Source organism: Rhamphochromis longiceps, linkage group LG3 (assembly GCF_057381845.1).
Source record: "Rhamphochromis longiceps isolate RC_006_pf linkage group LG3, R_longiceps_female_GT1.1, whole genome shotgun sequence".
NCBI classification, from domain to species: domain Eukaryota; kingdom Metazoa; phylum Chordata; class Actinopteri; order Cichliformes; family Cichlidae; genus Rhamphochromis; species Rhamphochromis longiceps.
Genome location: NC_140559.1, coordinates 811540 through 829335, shown reverse-complemented (window position 1 = coordinate 829335; position 17796 = coordinate 811540). Strand labels below are relative to the sequence as shown.

The window sequence follows — 17796 nt, the reverse complement described above, 5'->3', positions numbered from 1 at the left end:
GTTTTATATTCCTATTGCACTGATGGGTGGACAGTTCTCAGGTGCCTGTGCAGGTTGTTTGTGGAGCCGGCTCTGCATGATATCTTTTTCTTACAGACTTTACACTCTGTCTTTGTTTTCAGTAAAGTTGAAATTGCTCCAGATTTTGCTTCTTTTCTTGGTGTCACTCATTTTTATTACCATGCCTTTCTAATGTGTTGATGTTGTGTCTTGTTGCCCCTGTCTCTCTTTCTCTCTTTCACACTCTGTTCCTCTGCTACTGCGAGTGTAACCACCGCCCCTCCCCCCTCTGCTCAGCGCAAACACAAGGCTCAAGTGCGGTGTGAAGTGAAAAGAGTGAGACAGAGCGGGTAAGAGAAAGGGGAAAAGAAACACAGCTCGTTATTCGTTACTTCGTGTGGTGGCTATTGCGGAGCTTCCAGAGATTCAGTAACATTAGCAAGTGGTGGAGGCCAGCAGGTGGATGAGGGAAATGGTGAGGCGGCCGCTGTCCAAGTGTCAGGTGAACTTCAGGTAAGAAGTTATGACCTGCAGTCTATCTGGGTCAGTTCAGGTATAGTTTTTTTTAGTTATGCTGACTTTTTTGTAGCATAACTACGAAAAAGTCAGTACTATTTCTCTTGTGGAAATATGGACATTATTTTTTTCCTTTCTAATCGTAGGTGGCACAGTGCACTTGAGGCAAGTAAGCAAGCTAGAAGACTGGCACTCTTGCTGGGTATCCAGTTACGGAAGCAACACATTAACAAGAGAATTCTGAGTAAAACCAAAGTTACTTTCCTGAGTAACTAGTTACTCTGAAAGTAATGACTAACTTGAAGTAACTGAGTTACTTTTGATAGAAGTAACTAGTAATGTAACTAAGCTACTAATTTAAAGTAACTTACCCAAAACTGCTCACTTCAAAGATACGGCTCTAAGAGCAGTTTCGTTCACGACCGACACATCACCCTTGACCCACCTGCTTTCCAAGGTAGGTGATGGTTGCATGGTGCATGTGGCGCACGACCGACTGTAAGCAACAACATGTTTTTTTTTTTAAACCAGGCCAAAAGAAGTTGCTCAGCACTCAGTAATACTTTTTATTGCACCTTAGAACACACATGCATCAACATTACAATGAGCGGGTGGAGGGAGGTTTGGAGTCTTCTCTCACCTCCGTTCTCTGCGGCCTGCTGGAGCGGGGGGGCTAGGAGGAGGAGTTGGCCGTCCGACTGCGGTCTGGAGTGTGGGGCCTCCCTGCTGCTGCGGAGTCGGGGCGGTCTGCCTCTCCCCACCGCAGGGAAAAGGGTAAAACCACCTGGGTCTGGGTGCAGTTCCCCCCTCCAGGGGCAAGGGTACCTAGACCCGGTTCGTAGAGTACGCTTGGGGAGTGTGATTGTGTGTACAGTGTCTCTTTATGTCTGTCTCCACGTTGGTTGAGTGTGGAGTAAGTGCATATGAGAGCATGAGGGTGGGAATGGATGTTTGTATCTGTGTGTGCCTGTATGTCTGTGTCTATATGTCAGGTTGGGTATCAGACGCCACCTCTCTGGGGACATCTCAGGCCCTCCAAGGTTTGGAGGCCTATCTCCCCCCACCACCACTTCCCCTGCCAGTGGCCGACTTCCTCAGACATCTGTGCGTTGGTGGTTCTTTGTGTCTGGGGATGGGCGTCCAGGTACACGCCGGCTCACTCCTTGGCGGCCGCTTATCGGGGCCCGGAGCCTGGGGCTCGCTCGGGCCACTTCGGAGGTGGGATGCCCCCGGCCTCTCGGCCTGGGGCTCGGTCACTCAGGCACAGCTGGCTGCCGGCGGAGCTCACGGGCGCGTCACTGCAACTCCCCCTGGCTTCTGCTCCGCGGCTGCTGGGTGAACCCTCATCTGGGACTCTCCTCAGCTCTTTCTGGGACAGTGGCGCGGCTGCCCCTCTGTTGGTCTTCCTTGGTCTCTTGTGTTCTGGGGCCTCTGGATGTCTGGAGTTTTGATCTCCTCCATACCTGCTTCATGCCATGGAGGACGGGGCTGTGGCCCCCCCCCCCCCCCCCCCCCCCCCCCCCCCACACCCTCTAGCAGATTATTACATGAAGGAACCTTTTAAAAAAAACAAGCGCGTCCATGCTCACAGGTGTACACACGGGTGATCACACACACAAACTACACCCCTTTTGGCTCCTACCTCAAAGCACACTGTGTTCTGTTGATCTTATGTGCTGCACAATAATGTTTAATATTTAGTATTTACTGTCATATTCCCAAATATCATTGTGATGTTGTTTATTCTATTACTCTTGTTCTCTTCGGCTTGTTTTCCTTTTTCTTTCTCAACAGGTGATCCAGGTGATCGATATATGCATTTTTTTTCTTTTCTTTTTTTTTTCTGCCCATTCTGTTGGTTTTTGTTTTTTGCCCTTCTCCCCCGTCCCTCTTCTCAGCTGTTTCTCTTTCCCTCTTTCTTTCTCTCCTTCTTTCTCCAGTCAAGTCTGTCCCGTATTCAGCAAGTGAAAATAAAATAAACAATAAAAGGTGAATCAAATGGACCATTATGGCAAGGCTGGGATGGTCAATTTTGTAAAGTAAATCCGTTGGGCATCTTTCTTTGCCTTTAGACAATAATTCTGATGGCAAAAGAGCCAAACGGGACAGGCAAAAAAAATAAATAAATAAAAAAGTAATACTTTTTATTTATTCCGAGATGCCATGCCCATATCATGTGCTAAGCTTAGCACCCGATCACGATGATGGGATGGTACCACCACCCGCATGACGTTCAATGTTCCACTAATCTGAGGACCACCACCTCGTGAGCAGGCCATCCTGCAGTAAAAAACGGGGAAGGGTTGCGCTTTGCCCAGAAGCGATAGTGGCGGCAAAACAGGAACTCAAAGACTTGCCATTTCTTTGAGTGCTTACCAAAGCTTCTTTACTCACATCTCCAATTCCAGCATTAATTTTATCACACTTCGTTCCATTTTCATACTGTCTCTCTCTTACAAAAGGCTTTTGCCCTGTAGCCACAAACGTATCAGCGATACTAAAATCAGCAAAGTTGCACTCTTGCGCCCATGTGACAGCTTGACAGCTTAGAGCTCCACATTATTGGTGGGATAAGTTTATCAGGATGGCTTCAAAATCTGCGACCACAAGTGTTTAGATTTCCATCGGATCTCAAGAGGAACAAACGAATAACTCAGACTTACAAATGGACTGTAAGTCAGAAAACTAGGGAATGTGACGACCTCCCTGACTAAGGCCCATAAACGTCGTGTTCACATCATACACACACTTATATTTCTATTCTATTTCTATATATTTCTACTCTCCCTGGATGTTTTCCACTCTGTGCTGCTATTATAAGTCTTCTTGGTCCTTGTGGGGCGATCGTGGCTCAAGAGTTGGGAGTTCGCCTTGTAATCGGAAGGTTGCCGGTTCGAGCTTCGGCTTGGACAGTCTCAGTCGTTGTGTGCTTGGGCACTTCACCCGTTGCCTACTGGTGATGGTCAGAGGGCCCGGTAGCGCCAGTGTCTGGCAGCCTTGCCTCTTTCAGTGCGCCCCAGGGTGGCTGTGGCTACAATGTAGCTTGCCTGTAAAGTAATAGTAGTAGTAGTAAAGCGCTATACAAATACAGACTATTTACCAGACCATTTGTACTCAATGCATTTGGTTCAGACGTTAATAATATTAACTCATACATCCAGGTAAAGCTATTGATCCAAGAGTGAGTAAGGAATAACACACACTAGATCTGTCTTATTTAGAATATGAAAATATGAAAATATGAAACATGTTTCAAGTTTTTGACAGATATACGCATCCATTGATCAGTGAAGTGTCCATATTTGCTATTACTAACACACAGTTATCCTATAGAGTTTGAGTCAGTCCAAACTTAAAGTAATTATTTTTGTGGTCAATTGCAAGAAAACTGTAACTTTTGTTAGAGCTACTTCCATTAGCTTTAATAGCTTTAATAAATTGGATTTCCATCCTGAAATGCGTGCCAAATAATTTACATTTCAATTCAAAAAGATGAAATTAGGTTTCTTTAGTTCAGCTCATCTATCTCTCTGTTTGCTCCTCACTGTGTACAAACACTTTTCTCCTTTTTCAGATGGGAAAATCATCAAAGCTGAGCCTGGACAGAACGTCACTCTGCCATGTCGAACGCCACATATCAGCATTCCCATCAGATCTGTGGTGGAGTGGTTCAGACTTGACCTGCAGGAAGGACATGTCCTTATGTACCGGGATGAGCAGTTTATTTCAATGAACCAGCTTCCATCGTTTGTGAACCGGGTGGATCTGCAGGACAGACAGATGAGGGACAGAGATGTGTCTTTGATTCTGAAGGACGTGACAAGTGACGACACTGGAACATTTCAGTGTTACGTGGTCCAGAGAGGAACAAATGGCAGGAAAAGCACTGTTGATCATATCAGCACCGTCTACCTGAGAGTTGTAGGGAGCAGCGATGGACATCCAGCAATGAAATGTAGACGTTTAACACAAATACAATTGAATTTTTTAGCGTTTTTCTCTTTTTTACTTAAAAGTATTGTTAAGGACATTTAAAAACAAAGTTAATTTTCATTGTCTTCTTCATTATTATGTTGCTGTTAAAAGGTAATAATGCCAATGAAGTCCGTATAGTGCAGCCAGTAAATTAAACACTGCTGCAATCCACTTTCACCAAAATAATTTTTCTCCTAAGTTTTTTTTTCTTTTATCACTTTTGATCTTTGATTATTTGCTTGCTGAGGTTAATTCGTGATTAACAGCTTTGATTCTGCTGTTTGGAAACGTGTGCTCCAGTTTAGTTTATTTCCAGCAGTAATAAATTTGTTAAATGTTGGGTCTGTGTTTCCACATGCCCCGCTAGTTTAGAGACTTATTCCTCATGACGAACACAAGACATAGCAGAACATCTTCAACTGGTTTTTAACTTGCTAACGAGGGAGAGCTTTGGTCTGAACCAGGCGGTGGAGCATAATGCTCATCACCTGTCTCTAGCCCAAATCCTTCAAAGAGCAGCTGTCCTCGTAGCCTTTTTATTGACATGACAGTTACAGTACACATCACAACACAACACAAGCACCTCCCATCGTAACCCCCCCCCGGTTCTAAAACAAGGCACTATATGTGTGTGTGTGTGTGTGTGTGTATAACTGTATAACTGTGAATAGAGGTTACTTAAAAAACCTATGGCAACAAAGCGACACTTAATTTATTTAACTAGATTTAAATTTCAAGTGATTTATGTAAAATTTAGATAAAATGTTAATTAAATTTCAACAAAAAACAATAATAGATATTTTTAACATTCTCTTGTAAATATGTGTCGAATTTAGGGACAAAATCTCAAATTGAAGGTTAAAATTGCCTAATTGTAACAAAAAATTTGTTCATTTGAAATGAATCTCTGAGAAAAATTACTTTGAATTTACTAACGATTTAGCAAAGGTTTAGTAAAAAATTACTAAAATATCCATTACAAAGAAATGAAAACTTTTTGTTTTTAATTAAAACTCAAATTGGATTCACTAATTTTCCAATTAAACTTTATAATTAATGACTGAATAGTAAGAGAAACTCAAATTAATTTAACTTCTTTTCTGAGTAAAATGAATCAATTTCACAAAGACAACATTCAAACAGTAATTGTTTTTATTGTGGAATATAAAACATATACAAAATTTATAATATAACATTTTTCTGATTAATTTAGATTGTATGCACTGAAATTCTTCACTAGTGCTTGCCCCAAAATAATAGGAAGAATAGGCCATAATTGAAAATACAGTTTCAGCCAACTTCTCGAGAATGTCAGTCTTTACTTTAAAGACTGAAGACTGAAGTCGTTTGAAATCCCAAAGGTATCCTTCACAACACTTTGCAGCTCCTCTACTGTTAGTGGGATCCCTGATGGAAGAAACAACTTCTCCATTTGGTCATCAGTGATTACATGGAGCTCTATCTCGTTCAACCTAGAATGAAATGTAAATGGGCAGAGTTGAGTTAGATTAAGTAGGGTCAACTTAGTCATTTTCTGCTGCTTCAATTTCAGAACTAGTAGTTTAATTCAATACAATCATCCATCAAAACCTATTCAAAATGCATAGTCTACATACTGATCAGCTGAATTTAAGTTGAGGGATCTTCCAACAACTAAAAAGAACACAACATTAATAACAATCACACTCTCCAAAGTAAAAATTTTACACACACAAATTGTTAAAGACAAATTTGAATTAATACAAACATTTTTAAAGGTGAGGTTCACATATAAAACAATGAAACTCTTTATTAGATTAAAAAGGGGACCCTATTTTCTGTACTGATTTGGTGACAGATCATGACATAAAATAACACTATTTGTGTATTTATATACTGTATATATCTTCCCATATTTGAAAAGATGTCCTTTTAATCTACACAAGGTCATCTCTGTATCTCTGTATGCACAAATGATTTTAACTACATCACTCACCACTGAGTGCAAAACTTTTTCAAAAATTTTAAAAGTAAATGAGGGAGGCTACAGCCCATCGAAATACATCATTGATATATTTTTTTAATATGGTAAAACGTGGTTAGTCAAAGCTATGAAGTAACATAGCCACGAAGGCTTGGAAAATGACCTTATGCTAGCAGTCCACTTCATGCCATTTTGCGTAAAAATACAATACTGTGTGGTCATTATTAATCTAATTTTGAAGTATCATACTGTTTAGAACTTTTACTCAAAACTGCTATACGTTATTGTTTAAAACGTGTCGTATATTCGTACAAATTAAGACAATCTTACCTCGGACAAATGGAGATCATCCACTGCTGAAGCGTGTGTGTTCTGCACGTGGCACAACAGACAACAGGCGGAAGTGTAGAATGATTGAAATGAAAATGCTTTCATTAGTTAAATCTATTAGATTTCTTATTTTTTCACGGTACTCATACATTTTTGTTAGATCTGCTCAACAAACTATTGCTTAATTTACCCCAAACAAAATTGTGTAAATTTACATAACTGAACATCTCAAAAATGTTTAATTTTGCTTAGATTTAATTAAAACAACACATACATGCTTTTACTGAGTAATAGTTACTATTACTTTCCTATTAGATACTAATTAACCCAAATCACAGTTTTTACAGTGTATAACCTATAACAAATAACTTTGTTGTTTGCAAAACTTGTTCATAGGATTTTAAAATTGACAATTTATACTTGCATTTAAAGTTATGAAATATGATTCATTAAACATGTTTGTGGTTGTTACAGTAAAAAATATAACTTTTTCTACTCAGATTTTCCTTTTTTTTCTGATTTTAGATCTATTGTGTTAATACAATACATGTAAAAATGAAAACAAGGCAAAGTAAATAGTTTTTAAAGGTAAAATGTGGAGGAAAAATCAAAAGTAGTTAAAAATGGCCAATTATACCCTGGACCCCAGAGGGTTAAACATTTTTTTCAAAGTAACTCAATAGTTACTTTAATTAATTAATTTTAGAATATTGTAACTCAGTTACTAACTCAGTTACTTTTTGACGAAGTAACTAGTAACTATAATTAATTACTTTTTCAAAGTAACTTGCCCAACACTGCCCACATCTAAAAACTCTCTCTCTCTCTCCCTAACTTGCTCGCTCTGTCTCCTGCCCTGCCTTCCCCTCTTCCTAAACAAGCATAACCTGGTGGTGACTTTTCTTTTTAATTGGTGGACATGAGACATTTTTTGACAGAACGGGAAAGAGGTGACTTTTTTCTTTCTTTTAGTGTTTCCGCGCTGTCCTTAGAATACGCTTAAAAAAACACACACAAAAACAAAGCAAAACGTGACAACAGTTTTTGGCATGGCATGGCATGGCTTATATAAATTATAACAACTGTGGATTTACTGGCCTGTAATTAAAATTTAAAAACTTAGAAGTCCGAACATTCAATATGGGCTGAAATAGAGAGTCAACGTGGCTGCAGCTTGTTGCTGTGTCAGCTTAAATCAGTCATGTGATGTGGAGGTGCAGCGTGTCCGTGGACCACAGAGGGTTAATAACACTCACCTTACTTACTCACCTTACTTCCATTTCCAGAGTGTAACATCCAACCACCTGTAACAAAGGGGAAAGGACAAAAGGACCCACTACCAGGAAGGTCCCACAGCTACTTGCTTGTCCTTGCTTACTAAGAAATCCACTGCAAGGACATTAATATTTTTAAACAAATGTAAAAATGATACGGTACTTGGCACTAGGTGCTGCAGCTGCTGTGTGTGTGTATGTATCTGAGAGAGATTTTGCTTCGTCGTGGAGAGAATGAGGGCAAGAACTTTCTATCCTGTTAAACCAGTTGGTGCAGCTTTAATCTGATCTGGAATCAGTCCAAAGAATATACGTATAAGATTTTTATCACGGTATTTACGTGTTTCATGCGTCATCAATGAGATGTTGTTGTTATACTTTGCAGGAGCATGAACAGAACCTGTGATGTGTGCGTATGTGCACGAGTTTTAAATAACTTCAGCTTTTATCATTTATCGTTCACCTTTTGTTATTGTAACGTGGTTACTTTACAATAAAAAGTATCTTGAGGTAACTGTTGTTGTAAGTTGGTGCTATATAAATAAGTAAGTACTGTAATTACTTGCTTACTTAGTGATTACTTACTTACAATATAAATAAACATATTATGTTATTCAAAATAAAATAAAATAAAATAAAAAATACTTTATTACAATGTTCATGATTAGGCAAAGTCACTAACATGGTGGACCAGTATTGCCTATATTAACTCATCTCTGTGTTTGCTGTGGGAAATGGGCACTAGCATGGGAGTTGTTTGTGTGTTTCACAACTGCTGTGAGCAAGCTGTGTGTTGGATTAATTGAAGGCAGGTGTATTTGATTGTACTGATCCTCTGGTCTACTTATAGTCCACACTACAAACACTGATGTGATATTTTGTCTCTCTGTGTAGGCCAGGGCCTAGTATATGCTGCAGCCTAAAGGCAGAGTTTGTCTGCTGAGGCCGGGGTGATTGCTGGATTACTACTTTCAGGGTGGTGGGTGGAGGACAACTGCTGTTCACTGTTACAGCTGTTGGCATGTGTAGTGTAGCTGACTCTGGCCTTGGACTGTGTGTTTGATCCCTATTGCAAGTGCGAAACTGGACTATTTTAGCCCTTCATTTTTATGATCATTGTCCTAATAAATTATCTTTTTGAATTTTATTGGTTGTCATCACTCCCACATCTGTATCTGGAAGTCCCATGGGATCTTGGCTTGGTCATTCTCAACTATCTCGGGACTTCCAGGCCATACTTGTCACAGATGTTTCTGTATATTATGCACAGCACCTTTGTTATGGTGTTCCCTGTATGCCTTGACTGCTAGCACCATGTACCAGCTGCTTTGCGCTGGATTGTCTCACTACTTCTCTCTGTTGGTGGTACATACCATACAGGGACCTGTCCTTCTATGATGACTCCTCTCCTCGCTCCTTCTTCTTTCTCAGGTTTTTGCTGCCTGATGCAATAACTAATCACATGGCCAGTTGTGGCCACCCTCCTAATGTACTCATGGATCTCTGTTGTTTCATCCAGGATATTGGTTCTGGCACTCACAGGGGGGGGGGGGGGGGGGCTCATTCACTCCTGCATATAGCTTTATGTCATCCATATAGACATGGTTGCTGACAGTATCTGTAGCCACTCTTGGTAATGATCACTCCCCAGTGGGGACAAAGAATCTCCTTAACGCACTTGCAAGTCTAATAGCAGTTTTACGGTTTTTCTTTTCAGTTTTAGGACAATAAATCATCAAGTTGAACTGGAAGACTTGGTCAATGTAAAACAAATGTTTTGACTGTTAATATGAACCCACTCTACAGCCCTAAATTTTTTTATAATTAAATCAAAAGTACTTGAGTAATAGTGTTTACTGACAGAAAGGATGACACCCATGTAATGCTTGGGTGGAGACAATGTATTCATCAGGGCATCTGTTAAAACACACACCTCAAATAACTAATGAAAGAAAAGAAGTCAGTCTGCTCTCCCACAAAGGCACTCCCTGTTATTTTTATATACGAACGTCATTATCTTTGGCATTGTTTTTTAAATAGTCCCAGATTTCATAATCAACATCAACTCCTCTTTCCTCATGAGACAGTCAGAGAGAGAGGCTGAAAATAAGCATGCAGAGCTGATATGACACTGACCAGTGTTTAACCTAGTCAGGTTTAAAACATAGTTATTCTGTTCTTCCTGGGGGAAAAAGGCTTAATCATTTAGAATAGTTTTATTTAGCTTTGAATGAGCAGAAGTGGATGAAATGCCGGCTGGGAAAAGCTCGTCTCTCTGCCAGATTTTACTGTCTGTCTGCCTCCTGTTTTCCTCTACAGGTGAGACTGAACTTGCTTTAAATTCAAGAGGATTCACAAATAGAAACACACAACGAAGAGCCATGTTTGGATTCTTGCTGTCTATGAGTACATGACACGATCAGATGCTACTGAGGAGTTTTTAAAGATGTGAGCCCCTGCTCCAGAAAGTAGAGTCAGTGAAAGTTCTGATTTTGTTAAGCCTTAGATATGGTTGAGAAAATGGGTTCATTTAAACTCCAGAGATTCAGCTGGACATGTGCTGCGGTGATTGTGAGGTGGAGACTGCAGCTGCTGAGGGTGCACTACTGCTGAACCTTTGGATGGCTCTTTTGATGTTTTCAGCTAAATCGTGTTTGTGCTGGTAGGCAAGAAGTGAAGCAGCTTATGGCAGTAAGAAGAACCGGACCACTACTGCACACTTTAGCACTGGAGGTTTTCGTAAAGCTTTTATTTTGGTATTTCCATTGACCGGTAATATAAATTTGCATGTTAGCTAAATATTTAGTTTCCTGTAATATTTAGATTACATTTAAAATTGTGTTTTAAATATACAAAGTAACAAATATTTTAGTAAATGTTGTACGCGTTATGTGTTGGTATAACTTTAATGTGGTAATATGCTTTTGTTTGTATGATTTGGCACCCTCTTGTGGCCACAGTTGGTACTCAAATCAAATCAAATCAAATCACTTTTATTGTCACATCACATGTGCAGGCACACTGGCACAGCACATGCGAGTGAAATTCTTGTGTGCGAGCCCCACAAGCAACAGAGATGTGCAAACACAACAACACAAACGAGCAAAATACAAGAATGGCCAACCTGAAACTAATAAATATATGTACAATATATAATAGTGTATGCATTTCTGGATGTGTATACTAAATATTTTCCTACGTGTGTGTGTGTGTGTGTGTGTGTGTGTATACACATTTTTACAAATTAAATAGTAAAAAAAAAAAAAAAAAAATAATAATAATAATAATAATAAAATATATAAAATATACAGAGTTGAATATGTGCAAAACAAGTGGCATTTCTGTACAGTATGGAGTGCATAATGTTAAAGTTCCAGTAGTGAAGCTGAGGTGTCTATGACGTGTTCAGCAGTCTGATGGCCTGGTGGAAGAAGCTGTCTCTCAGTCTGCTGGTACGGGACCGGATGCTGCAGAACCTCCTTCCTGATGGAAGCAGTCTGAACAGTTTATGGCTGGGGTGACTGGAGTCCTTGATGATCCTCCCCGCTTTCCTCAGGCAGCGCTTCCTGTAGATGTCTTGGAGGGAGGGAAGCTCACCTCCAATTATCCGTTCAGAGCACCGCACTACTCGCTGGAGAGCTTTGCAGTTGTAGGCGGTGCTGTTGCCATACCAGGTGGTGATGCATCCAGTGAGGATGCTCTCAATGGCACAGTGATAGAAGGTCCTGAGGATGCGGGGGCTCATGCCGAATCTTTTCAGTCTCCTGAGAAAGAAGAGGCGCTGCTGCGCCTTCTTCACTGTTTTGTTTGTGTGTACTGACCACGTAAGATCCTCAGCCAGGTGTACGCCAAGGAACCGGAAGCTGCTCACTCTCTCCACAGCAGCGCCGTTGATGGTGATGGGGGTGTGTACTTCTCTGCACCTCCGGAAGTCCACTATCAACTCCTTTGTCTTTGCGACGTTGAGGGTGAGATGGTTGTCTTGACACCAGTGGGTCAGGGCGCTGACCTCCTCCCTGTAAGCCGTCTCATCACCGTTGGTGATAAGACCCACCACTGTAGTGTCGTCCGCAAGCTTCACAATGATGTTGGAGTTGTTAGTGGCTGTGCAGTCGTAGGTGTAGAGTGAGTACAGGAGAGGGCTCAGTACACACCCCTGTGGAGCACCAGTGTTCAGTGTGATGGGGGATGAGGTGATGCTGCCCAGTCTAACCACCTGGCGTCTGTCAGACAGGAAACTAAGGATCCAGCTGCAGAGGGAGCTGCTCAGTCCTAGATCCTGCAGTTTCCTGTCCAGCTTCGAGGGAACGATGGTATTGAATGCTGAGCTGTAATCTACAAACAGCATCCTCACATACGTGTCTCTCTTCTCCAGGTGTGACAGGGCAGTGTGTAGTGTCAGGGCTATGGCATCATCAGTGGACCTGTTGTGGCGGTATGCAAACTGTAGAGGGTCCAGTGAGTCGGGTAGTGCAGAGCAGATGAAGTCCCTGACCAGCTTCTCGAAGCATTTGCTTACGATGGGGGTCAGGGCTACAGGTCGCCAGTCGTTCAATGAGGAGATGGTGGAGGATTTGGGTACAGGGACGATGGTGGCCATTTTGAAGCAGGCTGGGACTACAGACAGAGAGAGGGAAAGGTTGAAGATGTGCGTGAACACTCCAGCCAGCTGAGCCGCGCATGACCTGAGGACGCGGCCGGGAATCCCGTCCGGACCAGTAGCTTTGCGTGCGTTCACCTTCCTGAAGCACTTCCGCACATCCTCCTCAGACACAGTGTGCGCACTGACGTCATCCGCGGTGCGCACACTGTCCGGTCTCATGGTGTTCGCTGTGTCGAATCTAGCGTAGAATACGTTTAGATCCTCACACAGAGAGGCCGTGGTCTGCGGTGTGCTGGTTTTCCCTCTAAAGTCTGCGATCGTGTTTAGTCCCTGCCACATACTCTGAGGGTTGTCAAACTGTTGCTCCACCCTGTCCCTGTACTCACGTTTGGCTGCTTTGATCGTCTTCCGGAGTTGGTAATGTGCGTGTTTGTAGTCCGATGTGTTCGCGGAGGCAAAGGCGGTGCTCCGTGCCGCCAGTGCCGCGCGAACATCTCCGTTAATCCAGGGTTTTTGATTTGGGAAGTTGTTATGCCCAGCTAGTTTGCTACAAGTGCTCAGTGGAGGTGAAACTTTTGCCCACGCATGCCTTTTTACAAAAAGAAAAGAGAAAGGAGAGTAATGAAAATGGATAAAGGATATCATGTATAAGAAGCCTCAGTAACATGGCCTGTAAACTGGAGATGCAGATCGAAGTAAAGAAGAATCTCAGTTCAAAGCATTCTCTTCTTCTCATTCTGTTCACTGTCTGTCAAACTGGATAAGCTAAATCACGCCCACATCTAGTGAGGACAGAACACGTTAGCTCCTTAACTCGTTAGCACTGTGCAGGACCATGCACGGGGCGATTCATGTTAACTCGCTAACGGAGATTTGCCGCATTAATATGGTTATGGCGTTTATGTCAAAGGTTTATGAATGAGAGGTCTGGAAAATGCTATCAAAACACATGTTGAAATCAAGTTCTTATTTTTCTCAATTAGAGTTGCATCGCTTCCCTTTTTAAGGTTAACTTGAAATTCACCATTTTTGAACTTCTATCAGAAATTTCATCAGAGCTCCAATAACACCATCGTTTCATGTTATTAAAAAATCTACAACCTCATTTTCATTCAAAGGAGTTGATCTCAGACATACATGAGCCTAAGTTTTAAGGGACTGTCTACAAATTGCAACACTGAAAAATAAAAAAATTAAAACAGAATATTAAGAAATATTAACTAAAAAACTCTGCTTTCAAACACTATAGAGTAAGAAAATTCATTTCATACCAAGTATTCAATATAGTGACCCCAACTGTGTTATCTACCACGCTGATAGTGTTGCGAAATCAGTTTTACCCCGGTTCTTTTTATTCCTCGAGCATCCAAAGATGGCACCGGACTCAGTAGTCATTTTCACAAAGCCTTTATTCATCTTTACTCATCTTCATTCATCTTCATTTAAGCATGCATCTTCTAGAAGGGAAGACTTGCCAGGCCGGTGCCCCTCTGCAAAATCTTCACCCCTTTGTTCGTTACAGCCAGCTTTATAGAAGCGTCCCCATCATAAAACCCCCCACAGTGTGCTGCCAACTCTGTCTGTGTCTATGTGCACGAGCACATGAATGCCTACATGTGCGCGTTCCCTCGTGTCTATGTGAGCGCTCGTGTGTGACTGTGTACGCATACCTGTGTGTATGTGTGAGTGCACATGAGTGAGTGTGCATGTGGATGTGTGTGCGTGACAGTTAAAACACTGTGGGTGTAGGTGACTCCCTAGAGGTCATAAAACCCCTCTCCCTTCCAGACCACAGTTATCCAGTTACAAATGTTGAGACCCCCACCCAAACATTCTCTGGGGAATTTCCACTCAGCATTAACTCCTCTCTGTTTTACTTTCACAGTTCAAGTGGGGGAGGGGTCTCCTACAATCTACTCCTAAGTTCACGACAGAGTCAGGCCTTTATTACATTGAGGGCAGCGTCAGTGTCTCTACAATAGTCAAAGGAGCTTGCAAAGAAAAGCATCTGGACTTCACCTCTCATCCGAGAAGCTTCTTCAGTTCTAATGTCAAATGGTGGAGAGTCCCAGATATAAACCTAGTGGGAGTGACCCCCCACAGAGGACAAAAGGACCCCCTGATGATCCTCTAATTGCCTGAGCCAAGGTGGGAAACTGGGCGTGGGTCCCAATCTGCCAGAGTTTCGGGTGAGTTCATTGTGAAACCTGGCCCCACCTTATCATGCCAATTCCTGAGGTCAGATGGCCCAGGATGTGAGTGGGTGTTAAGGCGTCTGGGAAGGGATCTCAAAACTGGATTATAGATGGCAGAGAGTTGGTGTCGTAAACCCCTGCCTCTGTTCAAAGATGGTCGCTCACAGTGGACATAGATGGCTTCTTTCACTCCTCTTTCAAACCATCTGTCCTCTCTGTCCAAAATGTGAACATTGGCATCCTCAAAAGAGTGTCCTTTATCCTTAAGATGCAGATCTGTGTACAGCTGTTGAATGTGTAATGACTGTTTCCTATCTGTGTTGTTGTTGTAAGTCTGGTTTGTCAACATATCCTGTTTGCTCATAATAATAATAAAACAGGTCCTTCTGATCTTACTGCAACAGTGAGTCTGAAATAAGGCTTTAAAACGGTTTTATTTAAAATAAGGTATATATTTCAACACTTTGGCAAATCTACACATAAACTAATCAATGATGTATGCATGCTTGCCAAAGCTAACACACACTTATCTGAGATGAAAACTTAAAGTAAACATTTTTGTGGGTAATTGTTAGAATACTCAGTTAACTATTTATTATAAATGTTCCCTCTGATTTAATTGAATGTATTTACATACTGCAGGAACTCACGGTGTGTCAGATACTTCTATCTCTCACCATATCTCAGATTAAAAAGACTTTTTAGTTCAGCTGAGCTCTGCGGGCTCTCTGTCTGTGAACTAATAAGGTTCTCCCCTGTTTCAGATGGGAAAATCATCAAAGCTGAGTCTGGACAGAACGTGTCTCTGCCATGTCAAACTCCAAACATCAGCATGCCCATCAGAGCTGTGGAGTGGTTCAGACTTGACCTGCAGGAAGGACATGTTCTCATGTACCGGGGTGAGCAGTTTGTTTCATTCAACCAGCTTCCATCGTTTGTGAACCGGGTGGATCTGCAGGACAGACAGATGAAGGACGGAGACGCGTCTTTGACTCTGAAGGATGTGACGAGTGATGACACTGGAACATTTCAGTGTTACGTGGTCCAGAGAGGAACAAATGGCAGGAAAAGCATTTTTGAGTATATCAGCACCGTCTACCTGAGAGTTGTTCCTCCAGGTGAGTCATTTAGAAGAGGAAATGGATTCTGTTCTGTTCTTCACTCATCACCTACCTGACAACTGACACCTCACACCTGTTTCTCACCTGCAGGTCAGACAGGAGGACACAGGAAAGGCAAAGGGAACGAGGATGTATCCTCTGGACTGGACTTTTGTTTAACAGTTAGTGTTATACTTGTTACGCTAGCTCTTGCTTTTTGTATGACCTTCACAATACCCAAAACACAGGAGAAGAAGATTTGATCCAGACCTCAGATGACTCGACAGGTGAACCTTAAGTCACCTACCCACTAAACATTGGACATGGGATAGACGTGCAGATCATGTCTATACTGGGTCCATCAGTCCATGACCAATTCTGAACATCTATATATCCAAACTAGGTCCACAACTTGAAAGACCTCATCTGGTGTTACAGAAATGGCAGATAAAAGTCACTCCGAGGTCAGTTTGCTCAGTGGGTTGTAGATGTTTAACACCTGAGATAAAGAGAGTTTACAAAGTGATTAATAATAAGCAGGTTAATCAGTGTTAGTGAATCTGCTCAGATATATTATTGAAGCTGCAGAGCAGGAGGATTTAGTTGTAAGTTACACTGCATGTAAAAGGGATCAATAAAAGGTCAATATTGTGTAATTTTACACCTAAACAAACAAGGTAACCAGGTGGGTTTAAAGATCTTAACCTGAGTTAACGTTGTGTTTTTAAGTGACGACAAGATGACAATGTGTACATGGACAAAAAAAGATGGTGAAATTCTGTTTAATAAATAGATGAGGAAGAGTTTGCAGACTGAACACAACTTGTGTCTCCTGCTCGTGTTTTTCTGTATAAAACAGGCCCATCTGAAGGCCTGCAACAGCTACAACGAGCTCTCATGTTCCCTGTTTCTCATGAAAACACTGCAAAATGTCAACATTTGGGACTTATAGAAAATCCCATTCTAATTTATTTAACATCCTTCTCATTAGAGTCAGTCTAACTCTGTAAACACCCTCATTACTAACACAACCCACATACTCATAAAAAAAACACTTGTCGTGAAATCAATCAATGTAGAGCAGTGTCACAAACCACGGAGGCCCCAGAAAAGTGTAATCAAACGGTGAGTTTATTAACACCCAGGAGAAAACATCAGCATACGTCTTCTGACAAAAATACATGTTGAGAACACTTATAAAGCAGTGAGGTACACGCCCCCCCCCCCCCCCCCACATGGCGTAAAAATAGGTTAAAGACGGCAGTTACAGTAAATGGTACATCTTAGATGGCTATAAACAGACATAGAACTACTCTTTTCTATAACACCTTCCAAACAAGGTAATAACTTCAAGCCTTCAAGGTCTCTGAGGGCTGGTTGTCAACTCCAGTCATCTGTTACCAAGTAGACCAAAATGCAGTTGGAAGCTAAATGAGTTAAGGCCTCAGGCCTGACACATTCCTAGATTATCTGTGTTATATGTATTGTAAGCATGCATCCAATCATCCTTCTATGTTCTAGTTTCCCACACCATGGATCACGTGGACAGTCACACCAGTGAAGCTTAAAACCTTTAATGAACCGAACATCAACTCGAAATAAGCACAAATATGCAATGTGTACGAAATACTCCTGGCCGTACCTGTAATAAAAGTTAACATAATAAAAGGATCCCTAAATTAACATCTTCAATAAACGACTTTAATGCAATATCAATACTGTGAGAAATATTATTAAATGGAATAATGCTGTAAAGAATGTTATTAATCCAATTGTAATGCTGTAGGTTATATGGCAGCAATAAAAGAATTTCTGTATCTCCACACACTCTTGCAGAAAA

At 41.5% G+C, this 17796-nt stretch overlaps 1 protein-coding gene across 1 annotated transcript; it reads left to right on the top strand.

Moving 5' to 3' along the window:
* The first annotated feature begins 472 nt into the window (after positions 1–472).
* On the top strand, positions 473–16219 carry LOC146672430 (polymeric immunoglobulin receptor-like). The gene is made up of 5 exons (XM_085402579.1): positions 473–513; positions 909–973; positions 4091–4471; positions 15621–15974; positions 16068–16219. The coding sequence occupies exons 1-5, from the start codon at positions 473–475 to the stop codon at positions 16217–16219; spliced, it is 993 nt and encodes a 330-aa protein (XP_085258705.1).
* The last annotated feature ends 1577 nt before the right edge of the window (positions 16220–17796 follow it).

Excerpts from the sequence above, each read along its gene's own strand:
- LOC146672430 (XM_085402579.1), top strand. The coding sequence starts at position 473 with ATGGTGAGGCGGCCGCTGTCCAAGTGTCAGGTGAACTTCAG. Across the intron at positions 514-908 it reads AAGTGTCAGGTGAACTTCAG|ATACGGCTCTAAGAGCAGTT; the intron begins GTAAGAAGTTAT and ends CTCACTTCAAAG. Across the intron at positions 15,975-16,067 it reads CCTGAGAGTTGTTCCTCCAG|GTCAGACAGGAGGACACAGG; the intron begins GTGAGTCATTTA and ends TCTCACCTGCAG.